General features: G+C 38.2%; 1 protein-coding gene across 4 annotated transcripts in view; it reads left to right on the top strand.

Moving 5' to 3' along the window:
- ttc28 (tetratricopeptide repeat domain 28) overlaps positions 1-12,500 on the top strand; it is a 501,039-nt gene that overhangs the window by 464,728 nt on the left and 23,811 nt on the right. For all 4 annotated transcript variants that reach the window (XM_073914331.1, XM_073914332.1, XM_073914334.1 and 1 more), the window contains 2 exons: positions 1-167; positions 7,995-8,169. The exon at positions 1-167 is cut by the window's left edge and continues 52 nt beyond it. In XM_073914331.1, the coding sequence (XP_073770432.1) occupies positions 1-167; positions 7,995-8,169 (342 nt within the window). The remainder of the gene's footprint in view (positions 168-7,994; positions 8,170-12,500) is intronic.

A 12,500-nucleotide genomic window follows, 5' to 3' on the forward strand; every position in this document is an offset into this window, starting at 1 on the left:
TGCTGACCTGCTGGTGGAGAGACAGACGGGTCAGCAGGACTCAGACCCTTACACACCTGTGACGGTGGAGCACATTCTGGACACTGTGAACGGGCAGCGGGCTCTGGTGCTCTACTTCTCCTTGGCGGCTGGATATCTGTACAGCTGGCTCCTGGCTCCGGGATCCGGTAAGATACTGAACAAGCAGATTCAAACATAACAAGGCTTGATTAGTGCCCATATGTCCTTGCACAGGTTGAAATACTAACCCCAAATCACTTGTATTTCCCCAAACGACTTCTATTTCATTGCAGACAATACAACTAACATTATTTAATGTGTTCCTCGTGATTGTAATAGTTTTCTTTTTGTAAATAAACACGTATTCCAGTTTTGCTTATTGCAATTATTAGTCCTTCTAAAATATTTGCCCCCTGGATATTATTCCCTCAGTTTCTGTTTAACAGAAAGATTATTATCTCCAGAAGAAATACTAAAATACTAGCCAACAAGAACTAAATGCCAGGACACACTAAGTCGAGCCCAAACAACTTGCACCAACGAAACCCAACTGCATTGTTGTCTCACGTTGGATCATGTTTGAACCAAAAAGTTATGTGTAAACACACACAATGGACGAAAGAGGTATAAACCGAGAGTCACGTTCTGCATCTGCAGGGGGCAGTACTCTGTTTTCTCCTTCCGCAATGGGGAACCACAAGGTGTAAACAAAGCCGCATTTAGTGCCATTATCACATTAATTGTTACTCAGCACAGAGGGATTAGTTCATGCAAATATGTCTGATAATCTAATAATCCATATCGCTTACAAATATTTGAGACAGGTAGCTTGAGTTGTTTACTTGCTATATCACTATGCTACATCACAGCTGCTTTTGAAAGCTGGATGTCAATAATTAATTGTCTGGTTTAGTTTTTTGTATTTCGTTTTTATTTTATTTATTTATTATTTATTTATTTATTTATTATTTATTTATATATTTTTTATTTATATTATAATTTTTTTTAATTAATTTATTTTTTATTTTATTATATATTTTTATTCAATTTATTTATGTATTTACTTATTTATTATTTAATTTAACATTTTTAATTTTTTATTTATTTATTATTTTTAATTTATTTAATTTTTTTATTTTATTTTATTGTCCACCCTGAGTGGAAATTTGTTTTTGGCTCAACCAACACAACAAATTAATAGTGACATTTGTTCGTCCGGTGATTTCCAAAAATCAAATAAATTTTGTCAAACTATTAGTAGTACCATATTTTACCCATATCCTACAAAAATGTGTAAACTATATTTTTTAAAATAATATTGATTTATTTTTTCCACTGGATTTTTTTATTTGTTTATTAATTATTTTGTTTAATTTAATTTAATTTAATTTAATTTAATTTAATTTTGAAATTAGGTGGAGTGGAAAATTGTCTTTGGCTTAGTCAACACAACAAATTAATAGTGACATGACAGAATAAAAAAACAACAATCAAAATTGCAAAACATAAATAAATAAATAAATAAATAAATAAATAAATAATTAGGACTAGCTTTTTTTGAACACACCACAATATGACATTATGATTTCATAAAAACACACATTTGTGAGCATCATGGGATTAATGTAACCAAATAAAAATGAAACACACATAATCATAATAAATTTGCTATGGGTGATTTGTCATCTCAATTGAGATATATTTTAACTAACTATTGATTAAAACTGTAGCGCTTCTGTGTAATAAAACATGAACAAAACAAGTCAAAACAACTTAGTAAATCAATAACAAACTGATTTTTAAAAAGCCTAATTATTTAAAACCTTTGAAGGGTGCTGTAAAAACTCATGTGTTAGAGTAGTGTGCAATGTTTACTACAGACTGACTGAAGTGACGGAGTGATGTGATGTGGGTGGAGGGGTGATAGAGGTGTCAGACGGGCACAGTGTATATCTGAACAGTTCATCAGAGCTCGATCCGGAGACATGCTGAGACACTGTCTGTCTGTTTGAACACAGACCAACACCACACTTAAGCCCTCCTATTTACACTAACAGATCAATAACACTTAGGCCATGCACACACACATAGACACACACGTTTGTTTTTGTGAATTGTGGGGACATTTCATAGTTTTAAATTGTTTTTAAACGGTACAAACTGTATTTTCTATTGCCTATCCCTAAATTTAAAAAAATGTTAAAAAATGTTATGTTGTGTATGTATATACATACATACATACACACACACACACATATATATATATATATATATATATATATATATATATATATATATATATATTTATACACACACATACATACATACATACATATATATATATATATATACATACACACACATACATATATATATATATATATATATATATATATATATATATATATATATATATATATATATATATATATATATACATACATACATGTCTGCTTTTTGCTGGCTGTATGTATGTGTAAAATTTAAAAAAATTATATATATATATATATATATATATATATACAGCCAGCAAAAAGCAGACACTACAGATCTAGTGTAAAAGATGCACGCTCAACTGTTTAACTGTCAGCTTATGATTTGAATCCAATGTGGAAGAAAGTAGTTCCTCATACAAAAGGGTTTTTGAGACTGTCCATGTTTGATTTTGTTTTTATATACACAATTTTGCCGTCAAACTGTTGTATAAACGCAATATTACACTCGTAAGAGTGCGATATGGCTGTATATCGGCACTGGTGGGGGCACTAAGGCATCTAAGGCCTGCGGCCTCGTGCCAACGCACGCCTCCCACCAGTGCTGATATACAGCCATATCGCACTGCTACTCGTGTGATATTGCTCATATATATATATGTTTTTTTTTTTACAGACAGTAGGGTTGGATTTAGGGATAGGCAATAAAAAAATACAGTTTGTATCGTTTGTACGTTTTTAGTTTTACTGTTCATACTATATAGCAGGGCTATTCAATTGACGGGTCATAGGCCGAATCCGGCCCCCGAGGAAATTTGTTCTGGCCCTCTAAATACTATAACCAAGACATCAAACATAAATTTAGTTCAGTCGAAAAGCGGCTGCTATAGTTATGAAGTGACGTGATCAATCACAGAGCTTGCGCTACGCGTCTTTGCGATGTGTAATTACATTTTTTAAGATTAGCGACGCCCACGGCCAAGGCGAGGGCTATACCTTCACGCGTAGGCTGCAGCGTAGCATATGCGTGCGCTTGACGCAGAAGTATAAAACAGCCTTTAAGTTGTCTGAACCACATTCTGCAACAAAGAAACCTTTTTTCTTTTGCCAAATTTGCTTCAGTTTCAAGGATATTCCATTCAGTGACACTCAAACATGCTCAGTGGATCGATGTGTTTTCCTCTGTCGTATTCCTCTCACCTTCTGTTCCCCGCAGCTTCATTCTGCCTCCTGCTGTTTGGCGAAGCTGGTAAAAAGCTGCGAATTAACGCAAAGCGGCTGTACCACCTGCCTCCATAATCCCCCCACACCACACACACCCCTAAGACACTAACCAATGCTACTAGCTTGTATTTAATGGATATATGTCCACACATTAAAATAATTAATAATTACACTGCAAAAGATATCTGCTAATTAACTGTTACCGTATTTTGTGATTCACTGTTTATTTACGGCTTTGAAATGCATATTGGGACCTTGATCTTTGCTGTTTTGATGTCTGATGTTAAAAATCTAAATCTACAGTGTAAACAAAGTGACTTTTGTCGACATTTTAGTAGTTTGAACGAATATAATGTATAAGTTTAAGGGCCCTATCATACACTCTGCGCAGTGTGGTGCAAGGCGTGGCGCAATAGTCTTTTGGTAGTTTCAGCTTGGCGCAAGAGTGGTTTTGAGGCGTTGCGCTACGCTGTTTAAATAGCAAGTGCTCATATGTGTGCCCATAGGCGTTCTGGTCTAAAAAGGAAGGCGTTCTGAGGTGGACCGCTGGCGCGTTGCTATTTTGAGAAACTATAATAGATTTTTCATTAGACCAAAACAAACCCGGTCTAAACTCCAGCGCAGAGTTACGCACTGCTTAATACGCACAAGAGAGCAATAGGCAAATATCTTTACATATGAAAAAATTTAAATATTAAGGATATATATATAGGATATAATAAGAATAGATATAGGATATAAATATAAAGGATTAAAATATTACAAAACATATTATTTTCTAGCCTACATAAATATGAAAAATCACTGCTTTTATGTCTTTATCTCGGGAGGCTTTTTGTTCATTCATAACAATTTGCTTTTGTATAATGTTATTATTATTAGCAGTATTATTTATTATATCCATATTTATATTTGTTTTATTAAAAACAAGCTTAGATTTGCCCACCTGTCAGGTTTTAGAACATATGAGGCACAGCAGGTGTTTTAGGATATAACTCAGGTTTTTGAGCACATTTTGTTATTACTATTCATTTATTCGTTTGCTGGAAATTAGAACTGAATTTAGAAATAGTTTTGAAACGAATATTTGTGCTTAACAAACAAAATTATTTATTTATAGACTAATTGATGCCTGTGCTTAAAGGTTTCCCTATCCAAGAGCGAATGTGAAAGTAGATCATTTATCTTTCATTCTCACGCAGTAGATGCTCTGTTTAACAGTTTTCTGTTAAAAAACTGTTAACTGTTTTCTTGTGAAATGCTCATTTTTTCCACTTAGACTTACTTTACGTCCTGTAAATAGCGAATGCGCTCTTGGTGCGACGCAGCTGGGTCTTAAAGGGAATGGGAGATGACTCTAATTGGTTTATTCTCAAAACACACCTATAACTCATTAAGAAAATAAACTCAACCCTTTTAGACCATGCGCCACGGCGCAAGGCAGATTTCCCGTCCTTAAATTAGCAAAAACGCGTTCTGACACGCCCTGAAAGCGTTTGCGCCCTGCGTTTTGCGCTCTGCGCATGGACCGTCAAAATAGAGCCCAAAGTCTGTAATTCAGTCCCTGTTCATTTTTCATTTTATTTATTTGTATATTAAGGTAAACTGGATGTGCACTCACTCATAATTACACACACGTCTGAACCTCTCCAGACCTAAAGCTCATTTATTTATTCCAAAATTGACGTCTGTAAAAGATAGACACGCTCATGCAATCAGACGGACGTCTGTAAGGGGGAGTGTTTTCGCTTGTTTACAATATTCACGTAACTAGATTCCAGATGACCTTGCTCATGACTCTTGCGTGGCTCTATACATTATTCTAAACTCATTATTACCCAAAGCATGTACTTTATGTCTAAAACACCGGGGCTCTGTGGAGTTTGAAACTGTCTGGTCTAGGCTGAGCTCTGCTCAATGATTGTGTTTTACATCTGACCTTTTTCGGTTCAGTTTGACGTGTTGGTTCTTGTGGTGTATTAGTTTTGTAACCATCTCCAGCAGCATTGTTGTTAATAGTTACTATTGATTCATTATTATTATTAAAAATACCAACATGCATTAAATTGGCTGACTTCAATCTACTTGTTTTATACTAATTTTGATATGCCGATTTAGATCTGTGCATTTTAGAGCATTTTGGCTTTTGACAGTGATTTCATAAGCTGTATTATAGTTATGCATTATATGTGTTATTCCCTAATCACCAGAAAATCTGCAGCAAAGAATTTGATGTCTTATTATAAAACTATTTCTTCAACTCTCAGCTGATTTTCACATTTATGAGGTTTTTTTTTTCATTTCAAGGTTATTCTGTAATTATGGCCAGTGAGAGACAAAATGCCCACTGGAGCCAGACGCTTCATGCCAGATCTGTGGGTGTTTTACTACATCTCAACCGAGACAGAAGAAATAGATTTAAAAAAATAAAGAAAGAAAGAAAAAATAAGACAATAAGATGAGCTTTATTTATATATACTTTTTTATATCACTCCAATACTTTTGGATATTGGCTTGCCTTTTTTTTTTTTTTTAGCCTTTTTACGTGGGTAGCACGTTCGCCTCACAGCAAGAAGGTCGCTGGTTCGAGCCTCGGCTCAGTTGCCATTTCTCCGGGTGCTCCGGTTTCCCCCACAGTCCAAAGACATGCGGTACAGGTGAATTGGGGAGGCTAAGTTGTCCGTAATGTATGAGTGTGTGTGTGTGAATGTTTCCCAGAGATGGGTTGCGGCTGGAAGGCCATCCGCTGCGTAAAAACTTGCTGGATAAGTTGGTGGTTCATTCCGCTGTGGCGACCCCGGATTAATAAAGGGACTAAGCCGACAAGAAAATAAATGAATGTAACACTTTTACCCTCTTAAGGCCCAAGCTGTTTTTTACATGCATTTCTTTTATTTCTCTTTGCTATTTGGGCTTACTGGAACCTAATTACAATGATATGAAAATGATGAAATTAGTTAATCCCGACAGCACATGTTTTAGGTCATTTGAACTTAGTTAATCATGTTCTACCTTAATTTTATAAGTTATGCAAGATGTTTTAAGTCAGTTTAACATAATATAAGGTCAATGAACTCATGATTAATTTGATTCAGCTTAAAAAAATAAGGCAACCAGGATTTTTTTTTTACAGTTGTTACGTCCTTTTAGATGTTAATATTAAACTAGGAGTAGATGACATAACATACATTAGTTTAATGTGTGTGACAAGCGGATGGAGAAAGAAATAAACTGAAAACCAAATAATCACTGCAATTATTTATTGCCCATACATCCAATGAAACCAGTGAAAATATATTATACAGTGAAAGAAAAATATTTACAATGATTAAATTATGAATTACCTGGGGGCGAGGAAGTAGTTGAATGTGCTTAAATCAAAGAAATACATATAACAAAACTCAGTAACTGTTTTCACCAAACTAAACTAAATATGAAAAGAAAAGCATGAAAAGAAACATCTTCAACGTACCAAACGTCTTAACTAAATTGCTCTAACTAAAAACAAAACATACAGAAAACAGCACATTCTCCTGAACCTAGTGAACTAATACAAAACATTACTGAGTGTTGTATATGTATATCGCACGACTTACTCACTCCTACACCTCTCCGAGGCATCACTCAAACATGTCAGTTAACTGGACAATTTCACAAGCATTATTAAATCGCAAACTTTAGACATGAGCATTAAACAAGCAAAACACATTCTCTCAGACTAGCCCTTGCAAGAGAGACTGTCCTCACAGAGACCCACAGGAAGAATAAGAGCGAGAAGTGGCGAGAAGGAAAGAGAGACAGAGAGAGAGAGATCGCCATTGCAGTTTGGGCTCGGCTTTTAAACGCTATGCCAACCAGCGATTGGTGGCGCAAACCCAGCGTCAGCGGCCAATGTCATCAGCACGAAATGCGGATCCTCCAATGCCGTTCGTACCTGTAACACATGCATGAAACGACACACCCACATACAAACGAACGCACACACTTATCCAAAATACGTTCTGCAAGCGAACGTTACACAGTGTAGTACAGTTTTCATATAGCCTATTTCTAATTTTCAAATATGGAAAGTTTTAATTCAATAGTTTATTTTCTTTTCATGGGCATTATGTTGTTTATTAATGTACTAAATAAGATGTTTCAAGTGTTAAATAAATGCATATGTGCCTGCGTATCTAGTCAAATATTATTTACTGTCATCATGGCAAAGATAAAATATATCAGTTATCAGAAATGAGTTATTAAAACTTTTGTGTTTAGAAATGTGTTTAAAAAGTCTCTGTTAAAGAGAAATTAGGGGGAAAAAATAAAAATAAACAAGCGGTCTAATAATTCAGGGGGGCTTATAATTCTGACTTCAACTGTATATATAGTGAACAAAGAAAGCTGTTCACGATGGAATGTTTCAAATTTTCTCGAAGCCATCACATTAGGTTTTACTGTGCTGTTTAATTTGTGTGTTTTTAATAATTAAACGCCCAGATCTCATTTGTTTGGTAAGACATAAAGGATACTGAATTGGTCTAAAATGAACCCTGTTAACTGTCCACCGCACAGGTATCCTGAAGTTTCATGAGGTGTATCTGGGTGAGGGCTCATCGGAGGTTGGAGCTTCAGACTTCCAGGAAGGCGGAGCCTGTACACCCGCGGCCAGCAGCTGTGGAGGCTCGTCGCTAGAGCAGCACATCACTAATGCGCGTGAAGCCCTGGGTGTGGACTCATACTACAGCAGGTGAGTGTTTATTCTTGTGTGATTACTGTAAACAATTAGTTAAATATGTTCTGACTATTATTATTACAGTTTAAGGAATCTTAAGACTTTAAACGTGTTATAAACTGACATTTTGACTCTTGGGGCCCATAAATACCATCATACATCAGGCGCAATTTGGCGCAAGGCAATTGTTGTTTGCTAGTTTCAGCTCGGCACAAAAGTTGTTTTGACATTTTGCACCACGCTGCTTAAATAGCAAATGTATTTGCGCTCTTATGTGCGCCCATAGGCATTCTGATCAAAAAAAGAAGGCGTGTTGAGGCGCATTGCTGGCGTGTTGCTATTATGAGGAACTAAAATAGACCGCTCAATAGACCAGATCAAAGCAGGTCTAAAGTCCAGCGCAGAGTGTGTTAGTTGTGCGCCTCGCTTAAACATTGCTTAATACAGATAGGATGTACAGCAATACGCAAATATCTTTACATATGAAAAAGAATTAAAATATTACAAAAAATATAATTTTCTACCCTACATAAATATAAAAACCACCGCCTCCATGCCTTCTTCATCTCGGGGGTGACCGCACGGGCATTCCTGACAAAAAGCTTGTGTTTGTGTGTACAGAAATGTACTATTCAACCTCCTTGTTAAATTTGGTCTAATCCGTGTCCTAAAACCTCCTCTCCAGCTTTCACTTCTCATACTGACGGAGGGAGCGATTCGTTTGTGAATGAATCCCCCGAACGACTCTTTCACTAACGTTAGCCGACAATAATACAAGTTTCTGGCAGCGCCACATCTCGTCATAGTTCTTTTGCACTGTTTGCTGATTTTATTCAACAAAACTAGCATAAGCCGAGTGTTTAGTGCGAGTTGGAGCTGCTTTGCCGTATGGTGAATGCAGTAAGTGACTGTTATCATCAATAACGTGACCTGATTAGCACAAAAGTTCAGAACATACAAAAACAGAAAAAAACTTAATATTACCTATGAAATGTTCTGCCTTTGTGCTTTGTTTTCTTTGTTTGCTCGTTACTACACCCGTAGACAGCGCTAAAGTCCCGCATCTTCACGTAATAACACTGTCTTGACTAGTGCGCTTGAATGACATTTGTCCTGGGAGCACTGTACCAATGTGGCGGCGCTATTGACGCATGCTCAGGGTCCCTATGTGATATCTAGTGTATAGATCTATGGGTGGTTGCTAGGGTGTACTAGACTTTTGTCCTAATAATTTTAGGTAGTTTTGGGTGATTGCTAGCGAATTGCTGAATTGTTGCTAGCCTAGCATAGAGTAGATTTTACATTGTTGCTAGTTGGCAGTCCTGTGATGAAAGTTAAGATTTAAAAATGTGATTTTCTCAATCACAAAATGAAATAAATCAGCGTGCCCAGTGCGCTAGCCACAGACTAGCATAGAGGAATGAATTTGTTTTTATTTTAATAGGTGTACCTGCAACCTTAATATAACCTGATGGATCTGGTCATGTCTCTGTATCTGTGGTTGTACTCAGTAAACAGTGATGACCTTGACAGCCAATCATTTCCAATGAAGGTGTTTTTTAGTTGTATAAAACACAATATGCCTTAGAATCCTTCTGAATCACCAAAACTAATGTGTGTGTGCATACACGCCCTGCAGGAAGCAGATCTCAGCAATGCTGTCATACGCCACAGCAAGGCTGTAGGCCACACCGCACTGATCCCTGGCTCTGTGGAGCTATAACTGGGTGGCAGCTAAGGAGTAATTCACCTCTCAGATGGAGGTTTCCTCTCTGATGCTTTGAGAAGAGTCAGTGCCGCAGTGTCGGGTGTACTCTGACATATAATTAGCCGAAGACGCTGGCAGGTTTGGAGGAGCACAATTCAGACGAAGAGAAGGATGGCAGAGCGTCAGAAGCTCTTGGTGTGAATTAAGCAGCAGCCTGAAACAAAGGCCATTATTGTACGTGCGTGCGGAAGAAACTGTGAGTCTGTAGTGCCAGCGCATTAGTCACTAGAGGTGTGATGGCTTCTCCCAGCGAGATTTGCGCTCATCCCTGCCCATTAAAGGATAATTTAGCGCTTGACTGAGGGGCTGCGAGCAATCTTTTCCACTTGGTTGGGTGCAATATGCCACCTTTGAAGACCCCATTCATTGTGCAGAACGAACAGGAATTGTGATACCCGCGACCGTCTGCAATATGAGCGATTATGCCTCGTTTAGCGAGACCTCTTCCACCCCTTAGTTAAGACAGATCTGGGAGTGTTGACTGGAGCCCTGCTCGGGAGATTCGTCAGAATAATTCTGTGATTAATGCAGATTCTTCTAGATTTTTAATGAGACTGTTGTTTGGTGACATGAATGGTGTTTCCTACACTCTCAGAAATAATGGTACACGAGCTGTCACTGGGGTGGTACCTGTTCAAAAGGAACACATTTGTACCTAAAAGGTCCATATTAATACCTCAAGGGTATGTATTAGTACCTAAAAAGTAATCTAAAGAGTTCCTCGTAAGATTTTACGTTACTATCATATACTTTTGAGGTACCAATATGTACCCTATAAGTACAAATGTGTACCTTTTGAAAAGGCACAACCCCAGTGACAGCTAGCTTACATCTGGGAAAGTTACAGTGTGGAGAAGACCCAAAGAAGTGTAGCACCCAGACTGCTGCATGCCCAGTGTAGCATGGGGGGGGGGAGATCAGTGATGGTTTGAGCTGCAATATCATGGCATACATGAGGGCCTGCTAGATGGAAGTGTCACTGCTAAAGATTGCCAAAATGAATTACAGTCACTACAGTATTTAGTGTTTATTAAGTGCTTTTTTGGTTGGAAAATTTGTGGTCTGGGTTACTGTCCTGCAGATTATGTAAAACATACAACTCTTAAAAAGGATTTATACATGATTGTTGCATCGCGCGTCAAACCCTGCTTCATTCGCACGCCAAATCCGCTTCATTCGCGCGTCAAATTTACTTCAGAACAGACGCGGACTAGCGTGATGGGCAGGGCTTCTGTCTGCTCGGTGACTCTAGCTTCCTAGCTAAATGGCTAACATGGATTTTATTGAGAAAATAAGTGTTTATGTGCTTTATAAAGGCTGAAAAACAGCATCGATACGATTAGGGCCGTGTCTGAGTCCACTAGGTTCTTTCAGAGGTGCATCCAGCTCTGTGAGCCCATAAACTCCTCCAAAAACTGAACCTGGATGATGGAGGCTTTCAGCGGTGCTTCTGACTGAGCCCAGCCCAGCTTTATAAACTTTTTGTCGGTTTCAGCTGGAGGCCTTCTACCGGGACACCAACAACAGTTGTATGTCACAATCACGCCACCACAAGAGCAAGCTCCTGATTGGTTAATGCGCAAAGCGCACGTCAAACGCGCAAACTGTTCAATTTGCGCCGTGCAATTAGCATCATTCGTGCCATTTGCACGTATTGCGCTGCAGGATGTCTATTCGCACGTTTCCATTGACTTAACATGTAAATCACTCGCGCTTAATGCGCATTCCGTGTCTAGTGTGAACGCAGGATTACTCTAGAGCAGGGGAGTCCCAACCCTGGAAGGCTGGTGTTCTGCAGATTTTATCCCCAATTGGCTTCAACACACCTGCAAGGATGTTTCTAGAATTCCTAGTAAGAGCTTAATTAGCTGGCTCAGGTGTGTCTGATTGGGGTTCGAACTAAACTTTGCAGGACAACGGCCCTCCAGGACCGAGTTTGGACATGCCTGCTCTAGAAGCATGATCAAACTGAGCCACCCGAGCTAACCAGGGGGATCAGGTTAGACAATTTACCTCTATAGGTTTTCATTTCCACGCATCCTCTGTGTAACACATACTGTCTCACACATCCACAACAGCTCAGATGTACGAGAGTACTCGGGATGGGTCAAAAATGCAACCCCTCAGCCCTCGACTGTGTCACAGTCCTTCATTTCAAGCACAAATACGAAGAGCAGATATCCCTCTCTGGGCTCTTCTGGTGCTTGTCATTTCTGGTTGGCACCAAAATGCGATTATTTCCATCCTAGAGAAGCGTATCCCGACAAAGAATTAAATTAACATTTCAACAGGATTTGGGACAGCTTCCGTCTCTAGAGTGAGCGCCGGAACATGTTAGCCGAGATAAAGGAACAAACCGTCGGTGCCTGTTCATCTTAAAATACTTCGCAAATCTAGTGAACACGATTACCAGGCGTTCTCGTTCCTTTTCAGAACAAAATGCTTAAGCAAACACGCTAACGAGCTATTCAGAGGTCTGAAGAACATTCAATGCTTTTTATATCGACTTGTTTTAATGGCATGTGATAATGCCTCCAAAATAATCAGCGGAGCATCTGCGTTGCGCATTAGGCGCAAA

The sequence above is a fragment of the Danio rerio genome, chromosome 10 (assembly GCF_049306965.1).
Source record: "Danio rerio strain Tuebingen ecotype United States chromosome 10, GRCz12tu, whole genome shotgun sequence".
Classification (NCBI taxonomy): Eukaryota; Metazoa; Chordata; class Actinopteri; order Cypriniformes; family Danionidae; genus Danio; species Danio rerio.